Below are 15,924 nucleotides of genomic sequence, written 5' to 3'. Positions count from 1 at the left end.
TCCTAGAGAAAGCAGGACTCAAACCAGGCCTTGGATGCAACTTAAGCCCTGGATTCCCCCATCATGATCATTTTGGAGGGCCCTTTGGACCCACTCCTGAGCTGGAGTCACAGCTGCAGTTTTTAAGTTTATTAATTTTAAAAATTATTTATTTATTTGGCTGCACCAGGTTTTAGTTGCTGCACGCAAACTCTTAGTTGTGGCACAAGGGATCTAGTTCCCTGACCAGGGATTGAACCCAGGCCCCCTGCATTGAAAGCACCAAGTCTTAGCCCCTGAACCACCAGAGAAGTCTCTCTGCAGTTTTACTTTAGTTTGTGTGGTTGTTCAATTTGCAACCATTTCCCCCCACCCACCCCAAGACCCTGTGTTCTATGAAGACAGAACAGGTTGGGTTTTCCTCACTTTTTTATCATTTGGGCCAGCACACTATTGTTTTTTGTTCTTGTTTAACAAGTCATGTCCGATTCTTTTTCAACTCCATGGACTATTGCCCGCCAGACTCCTCTGTCCATGGGATTTCCCAGGCAAGAATACTGGAGTGGGTTGCCATTTCCTACTCCAGGGGATCTTTCCCAACTCAGGGATCCAACCCATGTCCCCTGCATTGCAGGGGGCTTCTTTACTACTGAGCCACAGGGAAGTCCAAGCCCTCAATTAATATTTGTTGGATTAATTAATGTATGACCGGATAAATGAGTGAATAGTGAGAAGTGACAAGTGCTTCAGGATGTGGAAACGCAGACAAGGGGCAGAGGCAGGAGCACATGGTATGGTGACCACTCATGTGCATAAAGCACTTTATTCCTCACAAAATGAGCTCACACGCTACTGTCTCGTTTGATCCCTACCATCAGTTGTTTTCTTTGACTCTGTGCAGTAAACAGGGCTGCTATAATTCTTGTTTTACGATGAGAAGAACAGAAGTTCAATGATTTGTCCAGTGTTTCACTGCTGCTAAGGATGAGCTTGGACTTGAACCTGTTGTTTTCATGCAAAGTCTAGTGCAGTAACTAAATTGCCTTCTTCCTTTGCCTTTCCCAAGGGGGAACATATGGTAAGACATATGGTAGAACATATGTTTGGAGGAGTGATCAGGGGCCAGGTCATAGAAAGCCTTGAGTTTCAGGCTCATCTTCAGAGTTTGGACTTTATCTCCCAGCTGGGAAGTCTTTTTTTTTCTTTTAAGCTATTTAATAAAGAATAAATATTAATGATATTTGTGAGGAATAGTATAAGGTTAATTGCATATTAATATTTATTTAAAATAAATATACGGAAAGTAAGTTTAATTTTAAGAACTGAGTCAAAGACCTAGGAGTCAAAGGAGTCATCTCTACTGGACTCGGAGGGCACCAAACAACTTAAAGTAGCTCTGTGGTCTGGGCGTCATGTTAGATGCTAAGGACACAGGGGTGACTGAGATGCAGGTCATTATCAGGATGAAGTAAGATTGTGTACGCAGTCCAAGCCAGCTGAAAGTAACTGCCATCCAAAATAACAGAGCGTATGTGTTTGAGCTGAAAAACTCCTGGATGACATCACCTCAAAACTGCAAAGACAGAGCTTCAGTTCAGAGGAAGTTCCTGGGTTGAAGCCCCTGAAGCTGCCCTTCAGCCTCCAGGATCACCCCAGAGCAGAGATGCAGCTGCTGTTGGCAGATTGGACCACAAAGATGGCTAATTAGAGCCCCCACTTGTACATCGCTAGCTCATAATACTGTAAGGCAGAATCCGGAGGGGAAAAGGATTATCTTGAAGGGATTGCCTAACAATACGCCCCTCGGAATAGCCTGATACCCTGGGGGAGGCGAAGGCATCTTATTTCTATCACTGCCGTGGTCAGTCATTGTTACTGATGGGGATGGGGGTGGGGGGCATCTGGGTATCCTTCTGACGTGACAGAAGTAGGCAAGAGATTGAGAACCACATAGTGAGGTTATCTGAAAGTTGTATAGTCCAGGAAGAGGACTGGGCCATTAGCTCTATAGAATAGGAATTAGAATTGTTTTAATATGACCCTGTGGAATAGAAGAGATGTTACCTAAGGAAAAACGGCCAAGATTGAATTTCAGAGACATCATGAAGCTGTCTGGAAAGACAGTGCATTCACCGACACTGGACTTGTCCAAGTAAAGTAAGCAGAGATGATGTGGAGGAGATTCAAACACTGAACAGGTGTTTGGACCAAATGGCCCCTTAGATCATGAGATGCAATCCTATTCATTGGGTGATGTCAGTCAGTGCTTCTGACCTCAAGAAGAAAGGTTTCAGGGACTGGAGTGATCAGAGAAAGATGTTGGGTTACTTCCTCCTTCAATCTATTGGATCCCTCGTATGCTGGACCCTGGGCCAGGCGCTGAGCACACTAGCGGTGAAGACAAGCTTCCTGCCTTGCCGCTGAAAGCAGAGGGACAGTTTAGGAAGAGGGAGGCGGAGGCAGGGTCTGAGTTAAGGACCACCTACTCATTTGAAAAGACCCTGATGCTGGGGGGAAATTGAAGGCGGGAGAAGGGGATGACAAAGAATGAGATGGTTGGATGGCATCACCGACTCAATAGACATGAGTTTGAGTAGGCTTTGGGAGTTGGTGATGGACAGGGAAGCCTGGCGTGCTGCAATCCATCGGGTCACAGAGTCGGACACGACTGAGCGACTGAACTGAACTGAACTATATGTGGAGCACCCTTAGGTGCTTTTATGTATTTTCAATTCTTTCAACAAGCAGCACAGTAGCCAATATTTGCATTTCGAAAGAGCAGAGAGGCTAAGTGACTTGGCTAGGGTTGTAAGCATAGAATGAGCTCCATAGCCAATATTCATGGTAAACGGATTAACCTTTATATGTCAGCTTCTACAACTACCGAGCCTGCATACCACAGCTAGAGAATCTATGCTATGTGCCACAACAAAGGATAACACGTGCCAAAACTAAGACCCTACACAGCCAAGTAAATAAATATATCTTTTTTAAAATGTCAGTTTCTGGGAATTCCCTAGCAGTCTGTTAGAGGAAGCACACTGACTGAAACAGCCCACCCTGGCCAGGTACCATAGTAACCATTTGCGTGAGTTGTTTTACGATAGACAGTCCAGGTAAGGAACACGGAACTAATAAGCCATCATCAACTAGAAGAGTTCGGGAAAGGTCCAAAGGAGACACCACATGTCTGACCACCTCCTGGAATCTTTCTCACTGGCATCCATCTTGGCTGAACAAGGTGTCCACCACCAGGAAGGACTTCTGAGTCAGAATGATTGGCTAAAGACAGCACAATCCCATCACCATGAAACCAGAGACTGCGAGCCACGTGGCAGAGCAGTTCTCCTGGGTTCCTTTACTCTGCTGCTCTCCGGCTGGGAGCCCTTTCCCAATAAAATCTCTTGCTTTGTCACCACATGTATCTCCTCGGACAATTCATTTCCAAGTGTTAGACAAGAGCCCAGTTTCAGGCCCTGGAAGGGGTTCCCCTTCCTGCAACAAGTCCAGTGGTTAGGATTCTGCAGTTTCACTGATGAGGGTGGAGTTTAATCACTGGTCGGGGAACTAAGATCCCACAAGCTGCCCAGCCAGGCCAAAATAATTAAAAAATGGGGATGGTAATGGTATCTACCTCAAGGACTGTGAAGATTCAATGAGAATGCTTACAGAGTGCTGTTAAGACTTGGCAGTAGCCACTACCATGGCTATTGTTAACCATTGCCAGAGGCTGCACAGCTAGTGGTGGCCAGTCCTGAACTTGAAGCTAGGCCCCGCCCGCCCCGGGTTTCTTCCAGTTTGGGAATGTTTTAGCGCCCAGAGCAGAATAATCCTGCGATCCCCACCTGCCCAGCACGCTAGGGAGGGGCGCCTTCCGGGTCCCGCCCCCAGTCGCCGGCCCCGCCCACCTTCAGCTGGCCGGACGTCCGGTCCACGTGCGCGCGCTCCCGAGGCCCCGCCTGTCTTCAGAGAGCCACCCAGTAAGCGCCTCTGAGATTGGGCGAGCGGCGGCGGCCAAGCCGTGTCAGAGTCCCAGGGTACGTAGCGCGCCGCATGGGCAAATGGGAGCGGCCGGACCCGGGTTAGGGGGCTGGCCGGTTTGCGGCCCCTGGGGCCGCTTTGTCTACTCTGGCGTTCAGGCTCCCGCGCTTGAAGGGCTTCGTCCAGCCTGGAGGCATTGTGTCCAGGCGCCGTATTCTCGGCGCAGTAGTGGTGCTGGGCTGGCGTAGAATACGCGCCTTTCTTTTGAGCCTCGGTTACAGTTTATTGAGCACATACTATGTAGCAGCTCTTGGTCAAACGCTTTTACCTCCGTGGCTCATTGCCTTGACAACAACCCTACTAAGTAAGGTGATGTTTTAGAGCTGTGGAGACAGGTTTACAACTAGAAAGCAGTGGAAATAGTGAATTTAAACCAAGGTTTAGGCCAAAGCCGCTTCCCTCGTAGCTCACTCGGTAAAGAATCTGCCTGCAGAGTTCAGAGACCCGGGTTCGATCCCTGGAATGGGAAGCTCCCCTGGAGAAGGAAATGGCAACCCACTCCAGGGTTCTTGCTTGGAGAATTCCATGGACAGAGGAGTCTGGCAGCTACAGTCAATGGAGCCGCAAGAGTCGACCCGACTTAGAGACTAAATAACCACCCCCTGCACTTCAGACTTTTGTGGTCAGATCTGTTTGATTTTTGAATCCAGCCTCTGCCATTTCCAGTTGTGTGACTGTGGGTACCGCTCCGACTCTTGTTTGCTCACGTGAAACATTGATGGCGTGGAGTTCCCAACTCTTGCGTTGATGAAAAGGGCAGCCTACTTCTCTCCCCTCTCCCCGCTCCCCAAATGGAGGCGTTGGCGCCTCTGGCGCTGAGTTTGTTTACGAAATTTGCAAAAAATTTTCTGTCTCTTAGTTATGGGGAAATTTTCACCCGAATGAACCTTGAAATTGAGTCCTAGTTTTAAAGTTGAGGAAATGGAAAGCTTTGAAATGTGTTTTCTTTGGGGCCGGGAGTGCAGATTTGCCTAAGTAAATCAGATGGATTTGGCAGGGTGCAGACAAGCCTGGGGACACGGTAACATAATAGAGATAGGAAGTGGACAGGCCGGTTGGGGTAGTTTTCCCTTACGAGGGCCCTAAATTCCCCCCAAATCCTCTTCTGTCTCTTGAGCAAGGTCTGAATCTGTCCTTATGGGAAGCGTGTTCAAAGGGCTCAGAACCTCACTTGGTTCCTGTGCCTTTACGACTGAAGGCAGGCCAGCAGTAGCCATTGAGCTCAGCTTCCTTTCGAAAACTACCCACTCTTCACATTTTTTAGGTTGCTTAAATTTTTCTCTGAAAGTTTCAATAGTTGCAAAGACCGTGATTTCTGGTTAATTGTAAATATTGACATCTTAAAAATGAAACTGTCAAGGCACTTAAGTCTGCAAAGGAATCTAAATGCCATAGTGATTTGATGTTCCCTCATCCTTGCAAAAGATTACATGAACCAGCTTTTATTGAACAGTTGAAATTTTACATGTTACTTTTTCCTCCTTAAACTCCTATTTCCACTTAATTTCCTCCGCAGAATTTCTTTTTCTAGTCAAATCAGTTTTATACTTGAAAGTCTTTGGTTTGTTGTTCTGCTCTGCTACAAAAATACTTATAAAAACTAAAACATTTTTGAAAATTGTGTTGTCATACCGTTAAACATTTTCTTTTAGACTGAGTTCCAAAATTGTAAAGTACAAAACTGACCAAAACAACTAGTTTTAATCATTGTTAAACCTAACTCTTATTTGAAATGCTTCTCTTAATAAGCTGAGTGGAACATTTTCTTTTAATTCATGTATGTATCCCTGTATATTTGCTAGAATTGATCTCATGTGACCTCAGCCTGCAGTGGCTTTGGAGTGGGGCTTGGGTTCCCAAGCAGAGGTTGAGGCTGGGTCGCGGCAGTGAAAGCACTGGATCCTAGCCACTAGACCAGTGGTAAGTGACAAGGGCCCTGGCCCTTCAGCTCTGCAGAAAAGAATTTCCACAAAGATGGAAAGTAGTGAAGCAAGTAAAGTATTTATTAGGAGGAAAGAGTACAGTACGTGTGGCTAGACACACGGGGCAGACTCAAAGGGAGGGTCCCTGAGTTGTTGAGTCTCGCCTTCGTGGTAGTTTGAATTACTTTTTTGGGGTATTTCTTCCCTATTTCCTTTGGCCAGTCATTATGATTTGCCTGGTTCACGGTCCATATTCGTTATATCTTAAGATCCTTCCATGTGGGCGTACGCATCTTTTAGCCAAGATGGATCCTACCGAAAAAGCATCTGGGTAGATCATCCCTTGACATGATTCCCCTTTGGCCTCCTAGGAACCTTTTCGGCCCACGTGTGTTCAGGGAGGTCTCCTGACTTCAGGAATGAGAAATATGTGGTCTCTGCAGGGTCCAGCCTCCTCCCTTAATTGTCCTGCTATTAACGTCTTGGAGTTTTTTGGTCAATAGAGAATGAATCTCCATTTTTTTTTTTTACCCTGGGGGGTGGGGGTAGGGGCATCTGCCTCCTGCCTCAGAATGAGCAACTAACCCTAACCCTGCTTACCCATGAGCTGGACATTTAGCTGTGTGCTTCATGTATTCAGGGGCTTCCCTGGTGGCTCGGATGGTAAAAAATACCCAAAATGCGGGAGACCAGAGTTCGATCCCTGGGTCGAGAAAATCCTGTGGAGAAGGGAATGGCTACCCACGTCAATATTCTTGCCTGGAGAATTCCGTGGCCAGAGGAGCCTGGAGGGCTACAGTCTGTACGGTTGCAAACTGAACGACTAACACTTTGTGTATTCAGTAGATGCTTTTTGAGGCCCTTCTACTTATTGGGCCCTGTTTTAAGCACCTTAAATACAATAGTGCTCGGATTCTAGGGGGAGAGGCACATTACATCAAATAATCACGTAGACATATTGAGGGGTGATAATAAGCGCAGTGAAGAAAAGTGGAACATGAGGGAAACAGAGGGATGCTACTTTATATATTCAGGACAGTCTAATTGGGTAGCAGTGGGACAGAGAAGGGGAAAGGGGTCTTGTGACCTTTGGGAAAAGGGTCCTGCATGTGGAAGGAACAGCCAGCATGTCCACAGGCCCGAAGTGGGAGGTGCCCAACACAGTCAAGGGGTAGCAAGGAGCCAAGATGACTGGAGAGTCTCATTTGATGGGAGGAGTGGGAGGAGGTGCCCAGAGAGGCTGGAGCTGAGTCTCTCCGGAGACAGACAGGAACTCTGAGACGGAGAGGTGATGTGATCTGAATTAGGATCACACTAGCTGCTGTGTGACCAGCAGACTGTCAGGGCGCAAAGGCGGCAGCAGATCACTCACTGCAGTGACCTGGGAGCCAGACTCGGGGCTGGGGGGAACCAGGCGTGTCTGGGAGGTAGAGCTGGCAGGGGGCAGGTGGGTTGGATGAAGATTGTGAGAGAGGAACCGGAAGGATGCTCAGGGTTTGGGGTTGAGCAGCTGAAAGGACAGAGGTGCCCTTCAGGGAAAGGAGTAGACCGCCACCACAGACGTGTCACACGTGGAGTTAGGAAAGATGAGGCGATGGTGGCATATGTACCTCGTTCAGCCCTGATGAAACCCCTGTGCGTAGTTATTATTGACTGGGCCATGCAGCATTCAGAATCCTAGCTCCCCCTCAGGGATTGAACCCAGGTCCCCTGCATTGGGAGCTTGGAGTCTTAACCGCTGGACTACCAGGAAAGTCCCAAGTAGTCATTATTAATCCCATTTTATATGTAAGGACACAGAAGCCCACAGCGCTGGAGAATATTGCCCAAGGCCACGTGGCTGCCATCCCAGCCGAGGCCCTTGACTTCACAGCCCCTGGGGTTTGGCCTTCCCTGTGATCATTTTTCTGTGTGGCACTAGCATAGTTGTCCAGTCCAAACACCCTCCCTGCTGGGGCTGCTGCTGCTAAGTCACTTCAGTCGTATCCGACTCTGTGTGACCCCACAGACGGCAGCCCACCAGGCTCTGCCGTCCTGGGATTCTTCAGGCAAGAACCCTGGAGTGGGTTGCCATTTCCTTCTCCAATGCATGAAAGTGAAAAATGAAAGGGAAGTCGCTCAGCCGTGTGCGACTCTTAGCGACCCCATGGACTGCAGCCTACTCGGCTCCTCCATCCATGGGATTTTCCAGGCAAGAGTACTGGAGTAGGGTGCCATTGCCTTCTCCAACAACCTCCCTGTCCACCCATAAAACCTCCCTGGAGCAGTGGTGTGTGCCTGGAGGGGGCTGTAGAAGAAAGACCTGCCTTCCCTTGGTGGTGGCAGGGCAGAGGGAGAGGCAGGCTGAGCGCCACACCTGCTCTGGGGACTCCCTCCAGCTCCTGGCAACCCGGAGGAGGAGGTGCTGGTGTAATATAGGTCCAGCGGATGAGGAGAACTTGGACTCAGGTTTAAACAGCAGCCTCTCACCAATAATGAAAGATCAGGAGGGGGAAAGCGTAGATAAAAATAGCACTTACTAGTTAACTGGAAAACAATATATTTTTGCAACCTCTGGTTCCACAAGAAAATAATTGGGTCCCAAGGTAGGGAACAACTCGTTTTCATGAATGATTATATTGATCATTGGAGCAAAGTGGATACACCCGCTTTGGAAAGTAATTCAACGGAAAGACTCGTGGCCGGTCAGGCCGGCCCAGGGTGAAATCCTGAGAGGCTGCAGAGGAGGAAGGAGGCTGGAAGTTAATGAGGGAGCAGTCTCCTGGCCCCAGCCGGCAGGTGTGGGGCTGTTGCTTGGGAGACGCAGAACAAGAGAACTCGCTCCCAACCAAGCCCTGAGCTCTCCTGAGGGAGCAGAGAATGTCCATTCACATATCAGTCCCTTACTCTGCTTGAAGCCGCCGGGGGTTCTGTTTGTCTCCACTTTTCTCCAGGAGGGATTTACTAGCAGTGAGCAGTGTGTTCTCATGGATAGAGGAGCATGCTGGGAGCCTCCCCTGTGCCGATGAAGGGAGAATGTGACCCCAAGTATTTCCGGTCCCCTTCCCTGCTCATGGAGTCGTTCTGTTATTCATTCTACGATGATCAGCAAACACTATCCAAATGAAAAGGGAGCTTTGGTTGAGAGCTCCGTGGGTGCTAAGTACTGTTCTAAGCACTTTACATATATTAATTCATTTACTTTTCATGGCAACCAAGAGTAGGGCTCCTTAGCTCCATTTTACAGATGAGGGTTAAATAACTCAAAGGAAGGTTAAATAAGGTGACCAATATCACTCACCTGGTGAGTGACAGACCCTGGACTAGATGCTAGGGACAAAAGGTCCAAGCGCTGGACACAGCTTGTGGCCTTGTGGAGCTTATTTTATCTAATCATCATCATGCAAACTGAAGTACAAAGCCGGGTGGGCACAAGGGAAGAAGAGAAAAGGAAGTGGTGAGAGGTGTGAGGGGCCCAGTGTGGATTAAGAGGGGCACTAGGCTGTACTGAGAGAGGTGACCTGCTCCCTGCTGCTGTCAGGTCCTGACTCAGAGTGACCACTCTGGTCCCTCAGTTAAAGCAAGGACCCCTGTCCTTCCTGATCCCCTCCCCCACTTAGCACTGCTTCACATATTGTGACCTTTCTGTTTCTATACCTCCCCAACTACCTCCTTCAGTGGAGTGTGAGCTCCGTGGGGGCAGGCGCCCTTGTTCTGAACAGTGCCTGGTGCCTGATTGGCTGAAGGGATGACTCAAGGAGTCAGCCAGGAGGTGAGGGTGGCGGACAGGGGAACCACAGACGTGGAGGCTCCGAGGTAGGAAAGAGCCTGCGTGTTCAGGGACAGGCAGCAGGCACATGTGACGAGCACAGGTGCGGACGAGGAGTGACGGAGGGGATGGGAGCGGGGGTGGACAGTGAGAGGTATCACAGGACCCAGAGACCTCCGAAGTCGAGGAGGAGGAGAAATACATCGAAGATTTTAGACGGGAATGACAGGAGCAGATGTTCACGTTAAGCCACGAGCCTGGCTGCCTTGAGAGAAGTGAGGCAGGGACTGGGGGGAGGGGTTGCCAGGTCACAGGCTCCTGCAGGGGTCTAGGGTGCGGTGGCTTAGGTTAGCAGGGTGGGCATGGTGGACTGAGAATTCCCCAGATGGCACGGGGCTGTCTGGAGGCCCGTGAAGCAGTCCACTCATTGTTCCCTAAGAAACCCTGCCAGGGGAGATTCCAAGGGAGATCAACCTTCCCCAAATGTATTTTCTTTGTCATCTCCAGACCATGGGGGCCCAAGAGGTTAAAACCAAGGAGCCCAGCAGTAGTGGAGCACAACAGAATTCTGTCGTCACCTCACAGGGCTGAAGACCTCCCCCAATCCCAGTCCTTACCCTTTCTTTACTCCCTGCTGCCTCCCATTGATGTGGAGACAGAGGGACAAGAAAAGACTGGATGTGGCTCCCCTCACCCCCTCCGGGATCCCAGGCCCGGAATCAGTTCTGGAATCCAGCTCCCACTCACTGGCTTCTCTTTGTCGCTGTGGGCCCTGGTGTTGTCCTTCCTTCTCAGCCAACGCTCTGAACAGCTTTGGGTGCTGAGGAGGGAGACGGCCGGCCACCAGTGGGCCTGTCATTCCTTGGTCACCCTGGGAAGTTCGCTGGACCACAGGAGGGGAGGAAGGACACACCAGCGTGACTCACAGCCTACCCCGGGGCTGCTGCTGTTCCTGCTGGAAGTCCAGCCCCATGTTTACAGGTGTGGAGACAGAGGAGCAGACGGGGCCAGGTGTTTGGAGCTCCGCTGTTTCTCTCTTCGGAGCACTTTCCACCTTGGGCCAGGCTGCCGAGGAGGCTTCCCAAAGTCACAGCTAGTTTTCTGGCAGAGTGCAGAGGCTGGGACCAGGCCTCTCAACTCCAGTCCACGGCCTTCCATTTTTACCGGGGTTCTGGTGTCTGATTGGCTGGGACGCGGGTTTGCGCCCTAGATTCAGAGAGAGGGGCCTAGGGTGGACGCTGGGTTTCTTCTACACTTTTTCTAAAGTTTCACAGGGGATTCAGATCACAGCCAGCTTTAGGATGGCAGTGCCGTGAGGGGAACTGGAGCGGATTCTACAGAGTGATGAATTTTGAGCCACACCAGGAAGAGGATGTCAGAGGTGGTCACCGCTCCTGTAGGTGCCTGGGGCAGAGCTACGGGGGAGGTCTGGGTGGGACCAGGGGCCTGACTTCCAGGCAGCTTGGAACCTAAACCTTTCCTCCTTGCTGAGCCTTGAGGGTCCGGGTGGCCCCTGGGGGCAGAACGGCACTCCCCAGCCCCAAGGTGGGTACCATGTGACAGCTTTCTGTCACCTGTCAGTGTTCTCTTCTTGGCTGGTTTCATTTGTTACTGTCTGTCTCACCAAGCTTTCCTGAGGGGCAAGACCTGGGTTTCACTTTGGTTGCTGCAAAGCCCAGAGGGGCTCAGTCAGCGGTTTGTGAGGGAGCAAGCTATGAAGGCGCTTATGGGACTGGAACAGCTGGTATTTGTCTTTAAGCCAGGGGCTCACAGCCTCCCAGGGCATGCACGCCTCCATCCCCTCGCCCCTCCCAGCGGAGGCCAAGCCACTGTGAGTCTGTTTCTACAGATTGTCAGCCAGGGCCCCAAGAAGGGGGGATCCTCACTAGGTTACCCCAGGAGCCAGGGGCAGACACTGAGCCTGTGCCCTGGTGGTCATGCCTTAGACTCGGCCCCCTGTTCTGCAGAGGGAAACCAGTGTGATCATTAAGAAATCATTTTTCTTCGGCCCCTGTAGACAGACGCACCCTCCTTATTTCGTCTGAATCTAAATGTAAGTTAATTTCCCATTCTCTGAGTACATGAAGGCAGAGGTCTGGACACAGAGTTAGGAGCCCTGATTTCCATCCAGGCTCTGCTTTTAGTTGTGATCCTGGGCAAGTCCCCTCTTCTCTGGTTCTCAGTCTGTACCATCATAAACAAATAGCCCGTCCCAAGCCCTGGGACACAGCAGAACTCCCTGGGTGCCTCCACCCCTCTCCCCTGAGACCTGGTGCAGTAGGTCTCCAGAAGGGTCCTGTCCTGTGTGCAGGCAGGAGGTGAGGTCTGCTCAGCCACGTGGTCTTCCAGGCTCCCTTACCCAACTCAGAACACTCGGTTGACCAGGTGGCAGCGGCTTGCTCTCACTGATGAGGTGTCAGGCCCCTGCGGAGAAGCAGGCCCCGTCCTTTCCTTCAGCTGAGGCCAGTTCTCCGGCCCCACTCTGTGCCTCCAGGTGTGTCTTCAGCAGAAGAGCAGACCCAGGGCTTTAGGGACAATAGGAGACCATTGGGATGAAGAATGCCGCTGTTGGGTGTTCCATTTCAAAGCATCAGCTGAGTGGACCAAAAACAAATTCTTTCACAGCTGAACCCTTAACTCCTCTTTTGTAAGCTGTGGGGAAACCTACCTGAGGGCAACTCCAGTCTCAGAGATTGAGGAGCAGTCTTTGTAAACGGTTTAATAATTTAGTCAGAACTACGTTTGGATGGTGACTGGTGGATATTTTCCTGTCTCCATCCCAGGCTTCCCTGAATGAGAATGAGCCCGGGCAGATTTCAACTTCTAGGTTGGTGTCACCCCGAGCCACCCAGCCAGCCTGCCCACGTCCAAGCGGCTGCCTCCCCATCACTGCTGTGTCCTCAGGAGAGGCAGGCTCACTTCAGTATTGTTGTTCAGTAGCTCAGTCGTGTCTGACTCTTTGTGACCCCCTGGACTGCAGCACGCCAGGTCTCCCTGTCCCTCACCATCCTGGAGTTTGCCCAAGTTCATGTCTGTTGAATCAGTGATGCCATCCAACCATCTCATCCTCTGCCGCCCTCTTCTCCTTTTGCCCTCAGTCTTTCCCAGCATCAGGGTCTGTTCCAGTGAGTTAGCTGTTCGTGTCGGGTGGCCAAAGTATTGGAGCTTCAACTTCAGCATCAGTCCTTCCAATGAGTATTTTAGGGTTGATTTCCTTTAGGATTGACTGGTTTGATCTCCTTGCTGTCCAAGGGACTCACAAGAGTCTTCTCTAGCACCACAGTTTGAAAGCATCAATTCTTTGGCACTCAGCCTTCTTTATGGTCCAACTCTCACATTCGTACATGACTACTGGAATATAAGCTCAAGCAAAGTGTAATCAGGACAGTAAGTCTGCTGTTTAACCAAAAAAAAAAGTCCTGTGACAGATTTCAAGGTCCTGGAAATGCTTCCTTTGACACTTCTGAAGGAAGGATGAGAGAGACCTGGCCTTTGATCTAATTTCTCCCAGCTTGGGAACAAAGTCCAGGACATGGTAACCATGTTTACTGAAAATGCAACATAGCTTAAAATCTATGGTGAGAGTCTGCAGTTGCAGGAATGGAGACCTTATTTCATGAAAGTCTTTTTTCCTTTCCGTGCCTTGCCACAAGAGCATAACCCCCAGCGTCCACCCTGCACCAGCACCCTCACCTCCATTCCTGGTTATTTACCATGTGAGTGGTAGTGCGCTAAGGGCTACAGATGCATTTTCTCAGTCAGTCTGCAGAGTTTCTGCACAACGGCCTTAGGAGGCAGGTTCTGTCGTCCCCATTTTACCCCATTTTATGGATGAGAAAACTGAGGTTCCCAGAGGCAAGTGACTTGCCCTGGATTGCATGGCATGTAAGTGGAGGAGCTGAATTTGAAGGGATACATGCTTCTAGCCTCTGGGCTGTATTGCAACTTCTCCGTCTGAGAGCCGCAAGTCACGACGCCAGGTTTAAGGCTATCTCCCTGCCAAGCCTGTCATCCTTTCCTCATTATTCTTGGCATGCTCCATCCTTCTCCAAACTTTGGGCTAAGTGGCCACCCAGCCTGCCTGTGGCTGGGCTCCTCACCTCGGTCACTTCTTCGATGAGGAGTTGGGATTATTCCTCTCAGTCTCAACCAGCTGCCCAGGCTGTCCCAGTTCTAGCGCTAGGGCACACGAGCAGGCCATTTCCTCTTGTGAGCCTCTTGTCCAGACGAGGAAGCGGAGGCTGGGGTTCACCCCAGAGGGACAGCTGTCCCCTTCCTGTGGGAAGTTTGCCCTCAGTGGGGTATCGCCGCCTCCAGAAAGCTCTGTCTGCTTAACAGCACTTGACCTTGCTCTTCCTGCTCAGCGTTTTGATGGCTAAATTTACATAGTGTGTTAGTTTGCCTTCTTTGTGAATGTTTTTAAAATACCGGAGGCCTCCCGGTAAAGAGTTTTCTGTCTCAGGTGGATCCAGAGCCCCTGAAGCTCAAGCCGTGGCACTGCCTGGCCAGGCTGTGTCTGCCTTGCTTTGCCTGCCTTTGCTTCACCTTCCCTCAGCCTCTTGGCCCCACACTGACCAGGCCTGCTCTGTCCCATGGGCAGGTCCTTCTGGCGTTCCTGTGGAGGACCCTCACCACTGGGGAGCTTGGCCTCTGTGACTCCAGACTCCTGGTTCTTGGTCTCACCGACCTCCCTCCTTCCTGGGAAGATGTTCCTGGTGGGCCTGACAGGGGGCATCGCTTCAGGCAAGAGCTCAGTGATCCAGGTGTTCCAGCAGCTGGGTTGTGCGGTGATCGATGTGGACATCATTGCCCGGCACAGTGAGTTGTGGGCACAGCTGTACCTTGCAGCTCCTCTCTGCTTCCTTCCTTCCATCAGGCCTTACCTTTTCACAGGCCTTTCCCATCAGCCTGGCCTCCTGCTCCCAGCCCCTGTGGCCCCCCCTCTTCTGCTCACTCTTCCCTCCCCCTCCCCTCACCCCATGACCAACACGAGGGATTCTGTGTACTCTGGTCCCCTCCCTAACTGCTTTCCCTCCTCTGATTTTTAAAACATTACTTATTTATTTCTGGCTACACTTGGTCTTCATTGCTGCACGGGCTTTTCTCTAGTTGCAGCGAAAGAAGGCTGCTTTCTGGTTGCGGTGCACAGGCTTCTGAGTGTGGTGCTTCTCTTGTTGTGGAGCACAGACTCTAGACACACGGGCTCAGTAGTTACGGCATGTGGGCTTAGTGGCTCCCTCAGCACATGGGATCTTCCCGAACCAAGGATCGAACCCACGTCCCCTGCATTGGCAGGTGGATCTCAACCACTGGACCATCAAGGAAGTCTCCCTCATTTTGTTTTTGCTCCAGCTGAAAGAAGCACCCCTGGGTTGCCCCATCATTTTGCCTGTAGCCCCTGGGAGTGTCCTTGTTGGCCTGGAGGCTCCAGAGAATGACCCAGGTTCCTCTTCCTGCCCCAGTTGTCCAGCCGGGATACCCAGCCCACCGGCGCATCGTGGAGGCCTTTGGCACCGAGGTCCTGCTGGAGAACGGCGACATCGATCGCAAGGTCCTGGGCGACCTGATCTTTAACCAGCCCGACCGGCGGCACCTGCTCAACAGCATCACCCATCCTGAGATCTGCAAGGAAATGATGAAAGAGACCTTCAAGTACTTCCTTCGGGGTAAGTCCTGGACCTGGGACCAGGCAGGGCAGAGCCGGTTCCTCCAGGCTCAAACCCTTCTGTGCAGAGATTGTCCATGGAGGGAGGAACCAGTTTTCATGCAGGCTGTCAAATTCACTCTGCTCATTGGCATCCCCTGTGTAGCCGGGTACCAGCCCCAGAAAGATGAAGTGATGTTCCTCAACTCTTAAGGGAGTGGACAGTTTAACGAGAAGAGGTGCTTGAGGCTTTTGAGCCCTGAACTCCAGGAAGCTGATTTTTCTCATAGGGGTGGGAGTAATAATGATGTTGTTGTCGTGGTTTAGTTGCTAAGTCTTGTGTGACTCTTGTGACCCCATGGACTGTAGCCCACGAGGCTCCTCTGTCCATGGAAACCTGTAGGCAAGAATGCTGGAGCAGGTTGCCATTTCCTTCTCCAGGGGATCTTCCTGACAAAGGGATCAAACCAGCATCTCCTACACTGCAGGTGGATTCTTTCCCGAGGAGCCACCAGGGAAGCTTCAGGGAATATAATACTTGACGAATAATGGAGTCGTAAGACCAGAGTTTAAGTCCCAGCCCTCATGGT

General features: G+C 50.9%; 1 protein-coding gene across 2 annotated transcripts in view; it reads left to right on the top strand.

Annotated features, from left to right (window-relative positions):
* The window catches only part of DCAKD (dephospho-CoA kinase domain containing), a 28,219-nt gene that overhangs the window by 4,047 nt on the left and 8,248 nt on the right, over window positions 1-15,924 (top strand). The window contains exons 1-3 of one of the 2 annotated variants that reach the window (XM_019980767.2): window positions 3,880-4,016; window positions 14,291-14,508; window positions 15,153-15,356. In XM_019980767.2, coding sequence (XP_019836326.2) covers window positions 14,397-14,508; window positions 15,153-15,356 — 316 coding nt within the window. In that variant the 5' untranslated portion in view covers window positions 3,880-4,016; window positions 14,291-14,396. Of the gene's footprint in view, window positions 1-3,879; window positions 4,017-14,290; window positions 14,509-15,152; window positions 15,357-15,924 lie in introns of those variants that run through there. The other variant, XM_019980766.2, reaches the window with a different exon arrangement.

The sequence above is a fragment of the Bos indicus genome, chromosome 19 (assembly GCF_029378745.1).
Source record: "Bos indicus isolate NIAB-ARS_2022 breed Sahiwal x Tharparkar chromosome 19, NIAB-ARS_B.indTharparkar_mat_pri_1.0, whole genome shotgun sequence".
NCBI classification, from domain to species: domain Eukaryota; kingdom Metazoa; phylum Chordata; class Mammalia; order Artiodactyla; family Bovidae; genus Bos; species Bos indicus.
Note: the sequence above shows the minus strand (reverse complement) of the source record. Positions and strands in the feature narration are given on the sequence as shown.